General features: G+C 41.2%; 2 protein-coding genes and 1 long non-coding RNA gene across 5 annotated transcripts; 1 reads left to right on the forward strand and 2 right to left on the reverse strand.

The window, feature by feature from the left end:
• Nucleotides 1–100: 100 nt before the first annotated feature.
• Nucleotides 101–1915, reverse strand: Yippee (yippee zinc finger protein). The gene is made up of 2 exons (XM_070655531.1): nt 1537–1915; nt 101–1244 (listed from the first exon to the last, which is right to left on the reverse strand). Exons 1-2 carry the CDS (start codon nt 1695–1697, stop codon nt 1046–1048), a joined length of 360 nt encoding a protein of 119 aa, XP_070511632.1. The 5' UTR covers nt 1698–1915; the 3' UTR covers nt 101–1045.
• A 96-nt stretch (nt 1916–2011) lies between these two features.
• On the forward strand, nt 2012–2746 carry LOC139101979 (uncharacterized). Its single transcript, XR_011545646.1, has 2 exons — nt 2012–2210; nt 2275–2746. It is a non-coding gene; the product is annotated as an uncharacterized lncRNA (long non-coding RNA).
• A 113-nt stretch (nt 2747–2859) lies between these two features.
• Nucleotides 2860–9689, reverse strand: Bbx (bobby sox). 3 transcript variants are annotated; one of them, XM_070655527.1, is made up of 8 exons: nt 9385–9689; nt 6967–7167; nt 6444–6896; nt 6197–6366; nt 5965–6087; nt 5776–5883; nt 5304–5632; nt 2860–5021 (listed from the first exon to the last, which is right to left on the reverse strand). In XM_070655527.1, the coding sequence occupies exons 1-8, from the start codon at nt 9409–9411 to the stop codon at nt 4933–4935; spliced, it is 1500 nt and encodes a 499-aa protein (XP_070511628.1). In that variant the 5' UTR covers nt 9412–9689; the 3' UTR covers nt 2860–4932. The 3 variants fall into 3 exon arrangements, with proteins under 3 accessions (XP_070511628.1, XP_070511629.1, XP_070511630.1); XM_070655528.1 differs by lacking the exon at nt 9385–9689 and adding an exon at nt 8905–8978; XM_070655529.1 differs by lacking the exon at nt 9385–9689 and adding an exon at nt 7573–7930.
• Between the last annotated feature and the right edge of the window lie 2605 nt (nt 9690–12294).

Genomic DNA, 12294 nt, shown 5'->3' on the forward strand with positions numbered 1-12294 from the left:
ATTCCTTTAAGATTGGATAACGCAATTTTTTTTGTATTTCGGTATATTCGGGCTTTGCGGGACTTATTTACTTATCTATGGTATTAATAACATTATAATATTATTATTATTACATAAAATTTTATAATATAATAATAAACTAATTATAAAGGTATTATATTATTATTAGTAATAATTATTATTATCGTCATTATTATAATATAATAATACATAAAATTATTATATTTATTTCGCATTTCGCATTCATAGCCAAATTTACGCGGCTCTCGTTTCCTTTAGTGTTTATGTTACACGCGACCTTTATTTCATTGGAAAGTGTTCAAAATTCTCAAAACCTGACTTACACACATGATTCCGAAAGCCTTGTTCTTGATCTACCCAACTTGTATGTACCTACCCTGAATCTACGTTTGAAAAATAATTCAATAAAGATTCCACTAATACAGGTTTACTGCCAATATCTTCGCGAAAAGAAGTTAAGATTAAGAATTTCAGGCAGTTCGTAGCTGTCGACAACACAGTGCAAATGCGCACGCTGTAGCTTCTGCCAGGTTTATATTCGAAATGGTATAAAAATAAAGCTGCGTGATCCGTACTGCCATTTACATCTATATTGCACTCGTCGGTACACACTTTCCGCGTTGTATGCGTGCGTATTCACGCTGTCTGAATTTTTATGACAATCATGTTTGCCGAGGTCATTTTATTAACGTACTGTTTAAAAAAATACTAATAATATTTAATGCTTAACGCTGTCGTGAATAAGACTCGACGTAAAATGCGAGGCTGAACCAAAGAGCAACGCAAGTGGCAGAACCTGGCGATAGATTTTTTTTTAACGAAATAGGAACCGTACCATATTCACGAAACTGTCCAACGTTTATCACAATGAATCGGCGTTGTCAATACCTTGCCAGCGTGCAAACAAGTCGAGGCTAACCATCTCTCATGTAATTGACAACGAGAATTAAAAATTAGAATGACCTATACAAAAGTCTTACGTTATAGATTACTTATTGGTGCATTGAACGTTAAATATTGAACATTATTGTTGAACGTTGTGCTCCGTCAAACCGTCACTCTCCGTAACGAGAGCTCGTTCCAGAATAACACGGCCTTCCTTGTAACGTTGCTGTTCGTCCGTAGCAAATTCGTACACCCAGCCGAGCTTGGCGTCGCAGTTTTTACAGCTGACATCTCGAACCATGTGGCGACCCGTCAGCATCACTCTGTCCTGCACCTCGCTGCACACCACACCACAAAATTAAATAATTACTAAATACTTTCGTTCCTTTTTTTTCTTTCATACTTATTTTACTCTCAACATATTAAATTAATAAACGAAGAATTGAGGCGAGTAAAGACAAAGAAAGACTGGTCAGGAATGCAATTTTCGTGACGTTAAAGTTTAAAGACTTGAAACAGACACAAACTACTTGCGCGAGCTTCTCAGAAAAAGCTCCTTCGCTGAAAGCTTATTTGTCTCATACGTCGACACAGTTTTGGACAATAAAGGAAAGGGCTGGTAGGGCGCACCTGTAGTTCAGGTTGACGACTTTGTTGAAGAGAAAGGCACGTCCCGTAGCACCAGTGAAGCGTGTGCTCACGAGCTGTGACCTGTTGGTGAGATTGGTGTCGCAGGAGGCACAGGAGAACAGCCGACTGCCGCCGATGTGCTCGAGGAATATCACTCCCATTTCGAGGGCCAGCTGCCAGGACGACCTGGTCTCTGGGCTCGGTCCGCGATCAAACGGCGTCGATCTGCTGCAAGAAGGATCAACACGTCGCGAAAAACGGGAGTAGCACAACTGTCAATGCCACCATACTGCTCTCTTGTTCACAGTTGCTGCTTGTGGTCGCGCGTGCCTGCCGAATGTATACCAACAGTCCACGCTGGTGTGAGAACGATGTGTTTTTATGGTGAGCCGCGGGACATCGGAACGTTTAGAAGCGCGACCGCTGTAACGCGAACTTGTTTTTTGTAGGCGAACTGACTGCACTAGTTCAGAGGCCATCTCTTTCTTACCACCGCGCTATAGGATGTTAACCTCTCTAAACTAGTGCGGCAAGTTCGGCTGAAAGGTACAGAGCTAGTCAGCTACAGTCTGTGGGGGTCTCTCTCTGGCAACAGTCGATCCACGTTGAGGTGACGAAAGTGAGGTTATGAATCTGTATCACCGTGTAAAATTAATGTTCTAAGACGAGTGCAGGTAATGTCGTCGTATAATGTGTCTTTCTAAACAAAGAAAAACTTACAGTTTTAATATCTTTCAGATAAAGTTACTAAGATATCGAAACAATTGATCCTGAATGTACGAGCATTGGCTCGCAACCTGACAAGTGCCTTGGATTTACCGGCAGTAAAATTGAAATTAAAAATCAGGTAGAAGTAATGGTCTTTTTTTTTCGATAAAATAGAACGTTATCTAATGCTCCTTTTAACTCCCACATGACGATATCAAGTCCAGTCGCTTTTAAGACTTTTAATGTTTATAACAGTCTGACTTGTATTTGCATTTTATATGCATTTAAATACTTAATGCAAGACAGTAATATTAGAAAACAATCACACACAATGATTAACAATATATAAAGTATTATAAATAATATAAGTATAAATTAAATATTAAAAATAATAAAAATTAGATGTACATAGCTAACACATATTGCAATAACATCGGGATGTTGTAATAATATTAATAAAAATTGCTGTAATACTTTTGACAGTTAATAAGTTTTTGATAAATTGTGTTTAACTGTGTACGTTTTTTCCTGTTAATAAAATAAGTATACAAGTAATTAAATGTAATTAATATTAGCACATAATATTTTATCTATATATTTCGTAACTTATTAAAGTGATATTTTATTATTGTTTTATTAACAGAATTGAGAATGTGCGAAATTCACACATAAGTGGATATTACATCAAAATATCATATCTTTATTATTCATATATAAATGTAGTATATAATATGTACATGTATATAGACTCATGTAAATTATACATTCCTTTTAAAGCTAGATACATAGATGTTTTGTGCAGTAAAATTCGAAACGTTCTCCCCCTGATTTCGTTTAAAATGTCGTCCGATCTTTATACATTGGCAACTAAGCCCGATTGTAAAATCCTTGCAGCGGGTTTCGCACCGCGATAGGTACAAATGTAAAGCCAAAACGCGGTCAGAAAAGCGAAACGAATCGAAAATATATTGTTGGTCGGTTATTTAGTTACTATATTCATATCTCGTCAAGGCACATTTGAAATATAATCAGTTCATTCCTTTTTTTTCAAACTACGGAGAAACTCATTAACGTCGTAACGTCACACTCTTCCCCACTCGTTTCACAAAATTAAATCGTCGATAAAAATTAGTTTTATATATACACGTGTAAAAAAAGAAGAAAAAAAAACAATAAACGACAAATAGAGAATTGTATACACGTCATAGAGAGAAGGTAAAAGTATAAGAGAAAAAGAAAAAAAAAAATTAGAAAAATATAAAATATTAAAAACACTTTTTTTTAGCCGAAATCACAGACAAGTCTCTTACTTTCTCAAACAGAGCACAAAGTCGCATCCTATGATCTTAACACTAAAAATACATACATACATACATACGTACATATATGTATATATGTATATATAGTTGATATAAATATTATAAATATACATTCACATATGCAGGTAGTCTTATCACTCTATCGCATCCATACACGAATACACGCGCGTTTTACACAAAGATAGCTGTCTAAACACGCATTCGCCTACATATCCGAAAATCTAGAAACATTTAAGAGGCGGATCACCATTTCTGCGAGCTAAAAAGACTCCTCACTCCCGAAACGACAATCTGTCCTTAAACTTACGCGTATGTCACCGTGTATGCACGCATAACATATAAACAATGGTCGCACATATATCCACATTTTGATTAAACCCCTTTTTGATACTCGGACCATATCGCAAATGATACTCCACATCTCGTGTCTGTATATAATACTGCACCTATACCTATGTACATCGAATGCCGAGAATATTAAAATAAAAATTGTAGAAATAAAATGTATTCTCGTTCGCTGCACGCTTGTGGAGACGATGAGGATAGATCCCTCCCAAAAAGTTACACCGTTGTTACATTTCGCGCCTAATGGAACTCGGTCCAAACCGTGCGCTAATTTGCACAGGCGGTCTCGTATCAACAGAAAGGCAGGTAATCGAGATAAATCAGATGCGCGTAAATCTCCCGTAAAAAAATAGAATGTACAAACTCCTGCGCGGATCCGCATCCTGCTTCCACTCATTTAATTCAATTTATCATTGTATAGTCGTAGACGTCACAGCTTCGCGTTATCTAATCAGATTTATTGTTGGCATTATTAGATTCATAGAAGTTCTTTGACGATTTTTAACGAGGAATAGATGAAAGATTGAACAATTAAGAATAACCGTCGTGATTACCGAAACTTATTAACACACGATATCAATAACTTCAATATTAAAATAATTAATTACGCTAAGTAACTTAACGGATTTATGTACACAGCTAGCGGAAACATAAATAAAACAGAATTGCTCCAAACCATAATTAGAAAATGACTTTTCGCGAAGTAAACTTTAAAAGAAAAAAAAAAGATATCCTTTACCTTTCTATTCTTTTCGATAAAACTATTATTCCATAAAAAAAATATGTCCCTCGCATACTGAATAATGGAATAATCTATATTAAATAGCAGTCATAATATTAATATCTGTAATAGTAAAGATTAACAATAAAGGTATTAACAATAATTATTATATTACCGATACTGCAGCAGTATCGTTTATAACAGCACTTGAAGAAGTATGTTTTAATAGTTCCGGTGATAGGAAATTGCGTGGAAAAAACTTAATAAAGTTTTGGTTTTTGTAGTGCGACCCTTTCATTCGGTTTAAGCGTTATTTTTGGTAAGTTTTGTTCTATTGGCGGCAACCGTTGCAAGACACGCTAGAGCTTCAAGATCTGGAGACGCGCACCAAGCTGTTGTGTAAAACATTAATTAAAGTTCACATTATACAAACAAATTTAATAAAAGCGTAAAAATTTTAAGTATTAAAGCACAATTTTTTTAACGAAACAGATAAATGAATAAATAATATTCAAAAATATTATTTTTTTGGAAACATCAAAGTTTTTATTCGTAAAATCTCAAAAACTATTAAAAAATGCACCTCTGTATATATGTATAATAAAATTATTAAATCGAATTAAAAGTGTGTATTATCACACACTTTAGGTTAAAAAAGATCGCAAATAACTTACATTTATTTTGTTCTTGATCCTCAGAGTGCTTGGTGGAATTTATTGCCGCGGCATTCCGCGTGATGCTTTGCTTTCGCGCTTTCCGTTTCTGGCTTCCGACAAGATGGGTTTTCTCTGACTCCTCGTAACCCTCATTTGTTGCACTGACTCTTTCGGTCTGACTGCTTGTCTGGTTACCAGAAGATGAATTCTGATGCTTTTTGTTAGCTGAAGAATTGAATTTTTGCAAGATTTTCTTTTTCTTCGTGCGTTGTTGTTTTTTCTTTTCTTGAAATTCCTCTAAACTCAAAGACGGTAATGCCTCGATCTTTTTTTCTAAATTAAAATCTCTATAAAAATATATATAATACACTAAATAAAATATTATTGATGGCATATTAAAATATAATGCAGTTTATACTTAATGTACAAATAAAATAGAATTTTTTTAAATATATATATATAATTGAAAATAAAAGTGTAAATAACGTACTCGGCTCGAAATCTTTTACGGGCTGTCCAAGGTCCATAATCTACTTCATCCTCGGCACCTTCAGTTTCTGTATCTTCAGGCTTAGAAGCTTCCATTTTTCCTTCAGCACTGAATACATTGTAAAAATATTTTTATGTAAAAACACTTAACGTATTTCAAAAGAATTGAAAGTATATGTTAATCTTTTACCTCTCTACAAGATGTTCTAAATCTCCACGAGAACTGTTTCCTCCTTCACTGCTCAAGGAATCTGTTTTCTCACTAATGTTTGATGAAATTGAGTTTCTTCTTTCGTTCGTACGTTCGTCGTTTCTAGAATATCAAGAGATACATTTGTTTTACGTTATAGATAAGAACCTAAATCCTAGAATAAAAGAATGAGATATACAATCAGCTCGAGATAAAAGTTTTAATTACCTACCCATGGCTTCCGGTTATTCGTCTTCGTTTGTTTTGCTGGCCCGAAGGTCCGATGTTCTGCTCGGCAAGGAATTTCTGGTATCGTAAACCCTTACATGTCCTTTCACTTCGAAAGCTTTCTTCCGGCTGTGTTATAAAGGAATTTAGTGTATGCTTTTCATCTTCTATGATCTAAAAAACATATTAAAAATTAATTACATATCTACGTAACTATAAATTTATATTTTTATAAGCGGCAAGATCCTCACAGTTTCGTGCTGTTCATTATTATTTGATTCAGCCCTTTTCCTTTTCTTATCGCCAAACAGATCTGTCTTGCAGTCCCTCTTCTGATCACTTTGGTACGGTGATTCTGTATATCTCTTTTTAGGTGGTTTCGGTGGGACAGACTCGCATTCCGGGACACCATTAACCGCCTGTTCCTCAGACGTCTCTGACTTTTGGGGAGTAAAGAGAGAGCTGAGCCCACCAATCTGCGATTCATCCGCTAGCTTGCCCGGCTGAATCGACTGCCCGTCCCGTCGATCTGATTTTGTACAATCGGAAGACTCGTATTCAGATTTGACACTATCTGTAGACTGCGCACTGCCGCTCGATTCCTGCTTCTTATTCGTAGGCCTAGTGTTTAAAGTACGTAGCGGAGGCGCTGGTAATTTGTACCACTTGAAGTCAGGATTTGCGTTTAGAAATGCATCCTTGTACTGAAAGAGAAATTTATTTTTAACACGGTACGGTATACTTTATTTCATTAGCTTTCACCATTATTCTTACTTCCTGTGCAAGATTCGTGTAGGAACGTTTCTGATCGGGATGAAGAGTCGCCCACCATTCACCCAAGACCCTGGTGACGGCTCGATTTTCCAAGTGTGGAAACCCAGATCGCACTGAACCTCGATGCCTCTTGCAGAAAATCAGAAATGCATTCATAGGACGTCTTGCATGATGGGCTGGTTCTCTGGTTTCACGCGATTCCTGTTTATTCACACAATAATCTATGTCATTATGTTTAATAGACAAATACATAAAGTACGTAATGAAAGTAATATAACTATTACATATAACGTAATTAAATTAAAGTAATAACTAATTTACATTATTTGCATTTATATATGTACATTACATCACTTGATTTAAATGGGTGTGGTTTACCCACATACATCTACAGTTTGTGTCTTTAATAAGGTCATTACATTGAACATACAAAAATTATTCAAGACAATAGCTCACAGATAAGATCCACGTATTTCACAATAATCGTTCAATAAAAAAAAAAAAATCGTTCCAAAATTTCTAAACTATCTATCCCTTTGCATAGACTATTAAATAAAATACTAAATAAATAAAAAAAAATAGAGATGTTAGAAAATAAATCCCGACCATGTTCGACAAGAATTTCACGGGGGAACGACAGACGAGTCTTCACAACACGATTTATCTTTGTCGCCTTCGATCACGACGGAATATTTATGTCACACAAAACGTATTCGGAAATTTTTGTCGGCCAGCGGCTCGCGGTACTCTAAACGCGATCGCGAACCAGGATATTGACGGTAACACGTTCGACAAGTCCCGGCGGGCAACAAAAATGCGCCGTTCCCACTCCCCCCAGTTGCATTAGGAAATATCTGCGAATGTGTATCGTCAAGTTTTGCATCACGGCCGTAAAGGCAAGCCGTGCTGGCGAAGCCTTAAAGCGACGCGCGGCCTGTCAGTATCTCGGCTCGCATATCCGTCCGATTAAACCTCCGTGCGCGACATTGATCTACATCCCAGCCGATTTGGTCGGATCGGCTCGGGCGAGAAGAACGAAAAGGAGAGAGCCCCCCGTGGCTGGCTCGGCCGCGATCGGCCGAAAATAAACGAGAAAGTTTTTCCGTCCGCGCGGAGACAGCAGGAAGGCGAGGGCAGCCCGCGGTCCTGTTGCGCACAAAATGGATCATATGTTGCCGCGAGCGGCAACATATGTCTCGGCGGGGCGACGCATTGTCGACGTGAATGGAAGCGCGAGATTTCTTGTCGCCAGCCGCGAACCGGAGAGCCCCGCGAGCCCGTTCCTACGCCGCCTTCCTTCGTGCAAATCACGCCGTGCGCCGCCGCTGCTCGTTCCGCGATGACACGCGTTTCGTGACAGGGAGCACGGCAATTAAACGTCGTATGGCTCGCAACCGCGCCGATCGATTCGCCTGGACGGCCCCGTGAAGCTGCGAAGGTGGCCCGTCCGTCTGCCGAGGGTGTGCAGCTGCACGGCGAGGCCAGTCAAACGCGTCCCGGAACGATCGAACGGGAATTCCGGCGAGGAAAGGAGGACCCCCCCGTGCGAACGGCGGAAAGTGAATCGCAGGCCCTTCGCCGTTCGTCAATAATCCTACTCGTCAGCCTAACACTTTTGACAGATCCTCTAATAAAATAATCGTCGCATATGCTGGGCTTGCTGTCGGGAATCGCGCCCAGGGAAAAAAGAAAAAAAATATTACGTTCCTTTTTTTCGTAGCGTATCATCAGCGGGGATTTCCCGTGGGACGAAGAAAGCCAAAGAAAGGAAGGAAGGAAAGGGAGACGGGAACGACGGGGAATCGAGCGGTTACTGTCACGCGCCGAAAAGGCTATTCTCGCGAATCGTCTCGATTGCACTGTCGGCGAGGGTCTCGGGTCGACGAGGAAACGGGAGCGCGATTGCGGTCGCGCTCCCGGAAACGCAACCACACTCACGTCGCCGTCGCGCTCTTGGCCGCGCATCTCGGGGACACGATCGCGACGTCGTATCGCTGCTGCACGTCTCGCACTGACAGCTGCTGACGGATGTAAATACTGCGGGGCCGATTGCGCGATCTTTGAATAAAGACGCGCGATTGTCCAGGAATGCGAGCGCGGAAGTGGGAGCGGTAGGGGGGGGAGGAGGGCGGGCGGTGTCCCTCGGGACTCCACCGTCGTTTCTCGGCCGTGTCAACGGCGCCGTCCGTCGCCGATCTTCTTCGCGTCGTACGGCCCCGTCGATATCGCGAGCGACGTCGTTGCCGTCGCCTTCGTCACGGCCAGCGGGGGAAAGGAGGATGGGGCAACTTGGAACCCGCAACTTTTGACACAAAAGCGACGCGCCGCGCGCGCGCATCTTGCGTCCCGTGGGATCGAGAACGCGCGTGCCGTTTTCGCCGGCGGAATAGGCCCCGCACCGTGCGGCCGACCGCTCACCTTGCGCTGTTGCTCGTTGGCAGCCATTGCTGATTTCACTTGACAATTCACTCAGCGGCGCATGATACGGACACGACAGGGAGCAGATAAAGGCCCGTTCCACACTGGCCGCCCGCCGTCCGTCTCCGTCGTGCTCGACTCGCTCGCTCACCAACGCCGTCCTTCTCGCACCTTGCACGAGCGCGGGGGCCCCCCCTCCCCGCTGCCTCTGCTTCCCACGACGCACACGCTTGACACACGGGTCGCAACTCGGCCCACGTGAGAGAAAATTCTCGTAGGATACGCCGTGACGTCCGTTCTGCTCGCTCTGCGTCTTTCTCTTTCTCTCTTTATCTCTTCTCCGCTCCGCGATTCCCTCTACCTTCTCCGCCGACCTGGAAACAAAAAAGACACCCAGGCGGATTTTCGCCGACTGGCTCTTGAATGAAACGTCGCGCGGCCGTCGGCACCGCGGCCGCGTCTCGCCCCGAGGAACTCACCTGCCCGTCGCTTCGTTTTCACCGCGTGCTCAAACGCGAGCGATCGCCCAGTATTCACCCTCGCCGTCGACATTTCCGATTTCGAACGTCGATTGTCGCGCAGCTTCAAATCGCCGCGCGCGCCTACGCTCGCGAAAGTTTCTAACCGCGGCGGGCACTGTTCACGCGGAAGTTCCTAGGCGGCGCAACGAGAACAGCTGATCGGCCATGCGCGGCGTTGATGCAACAGCTGTCGCTGGGATGACCGTCCAAATTAGAGCCGCCGCCGTTATTCGCCCGACTCCCCCGGTAAATTTAGTCGCGCGAGGGGAGAGAGGAGGAGAAGCGACGAGGAAGGGGGGAGGGGGAGCAATGAGCAAGCAAATGAATCACTTTTCGGATCGCTCTTCGAGAAAAAGTCAAGCGCGAGGAGCAAAATGTTGACTCTGTGGTAGGTGTTATCTATTACTTTGTCTCTTTCTACTAAAATATGTATCGCGCTATCTGCGGCCCGATATGCCGGATAGGTCCGAGAACAAGCAAGGGGAAATTGGCTTCGGGCAAAACAGATTAGACTCGAACGAGCTTTAATTACGTCGACACGAGGCGCGATGAGTAGATCGATAATATTGTGTGACGAAAGAATCGCGTGCATGTATGTATGTACGTATACAATATACACACATGTATACATGCGTATATGCGTGTACGTACGCACGTTACGCGTGCACGCGTCGTACGCGTTTCTATTGTCTCGGGATAAAGAGCAAGGTTCGAGATTAACGGAGGTCGGCCGTCACCGTGAAAACCGTGAGCTCGACGTCGTGAGCACGCTGGCCGCAATGTTTAAAAATAAATTGTTAAAAATATGCCGTTCACAAAAAAGATTTTCGTGCGCCTCTTAACGTAGGTCAACGATAACAATAACAACGATAGCGAGCGAGAAGACGATCGGCGGCGCGACCCGTTTTCTCTCGCGTGAATATTTTCTCTACCCCGTTTCCTTCTCGTTAAAGAAACAACGCGGCGAATTCATCCCAAGACCCCTTACTTGCGGTCTCTGGATTCCCAACTTTCGAGTTTGCGTCGCGCTCTGATGATATCACGATTGCGCACATATCGTAATAAAAAAAAAAAAGGCCCCCGATAATCACGCGAGTAAAACTGCAACTTCGCGAACTATTCCAGAGCGAATTAATGCTCCGGTAAACATATCGAAATGTTCGTTTTTACGTTGCGCTTATTTTTTTTTTATATAACGCAACGCGCGGCCGTGAAATGCGTTTTCCTCTTCTTGGACATCTTCACTCGAGCGTGCGTTATAATTCTGTTCGTACGTGTTTACATTCTGTTTACCACGTACGTGTAGATAGCGAGAATTTTACGCCAACATTCAAGCGTGTTTCCACTTGCACCGATTAAGCTCGCCTGATTGTCATTAATGATAATGCGCTATATTTACGGTTAACTGCATATACTTCCATTGTTAATAATATTTACTCGCCGTAATTTTAATAAACGGCAGTTGCATCCGTTCTACTTTGGAGTATGATAAAAATTCGCATGCACGTATAAAAATAACTTTCCGGCGAAGCGACAAGTAATTTAGAAAAAAAGAAAAACAAAATGTCTGAACGCTTGAGAAATAAAGTTTTTGTTACATTATTTTTGCTTCGTAATGTCTAATATTATTAGCTGTGAGGAAGTGTTTATCAAAGGATTGTTTAAATTGTTGTACAATCGACAGCGAGTAAAGTAGAAACACGTTTTAACGAAGTATGCTTCGAAGTAAGTCGCTCGCTTCTGTACGTGGCGCCTCTCGTGAAATGACTTGCAATGATTTGGAAGCTAAATCAATTTTACAGGTTTGAAAAGCAACGAGTGAAGCTCGTGTGATCTTAATAAATATTAGGAGCATTGAGATTTTATCTAATTAATGTATTAATTTGGGAAATTTGAACATTATTGCAATCTACTACTGTTACTATCGTTACAATTATTATTATCTATTTTTATACATTGTAATAAAATTAATTATTATTTTTACAATTTGTTGCTGCTAAATAATTCCTCAAAGTTTTTGATTGGATTAGATTCGCAGTAAAGTTCATGTTTCCCTCACAATATTGCAAAATTTAATTTACGTGTAACCTTTTGTGCAATGTTTACGCACTTTTTTTTTTTTTGCACGATGTAAACTCATATAAAAGTCAATTTTTGCCAGCCGTTGTTTCATAGCGATCGTCAAGCGCTATGATTTGCATGCCTTTGATCCGATCGAATGATTTTTCGGCTTTCCGAACGATACAAAGTTCTTTTACGCTATCGAACTTCTCTAAGTTTGCTCGAAGGTGATTGCACGATTTTATTGTCGTTCTAAATAAAAGTATTTCGCTTCTTCTATATTATATTTTCCAACAAGCTGATCTCGCAATATGTATCTGACAACTTC

Source organism: Cardiocondyla obscurior, linkage group LG04 (assembly GCF_019399895.1).
Source record: "Cardiocondyla obscurior isolate alpha-2009 linkage group LG04, Cobs3.1, whole genome shotgun sequence".
NCBI lineage: Eukaryota > Metazoa > Arthropoda > Insecta > Hymenoptera > Formicidae > Cardiocondyla > Cardiocondyla obscurior.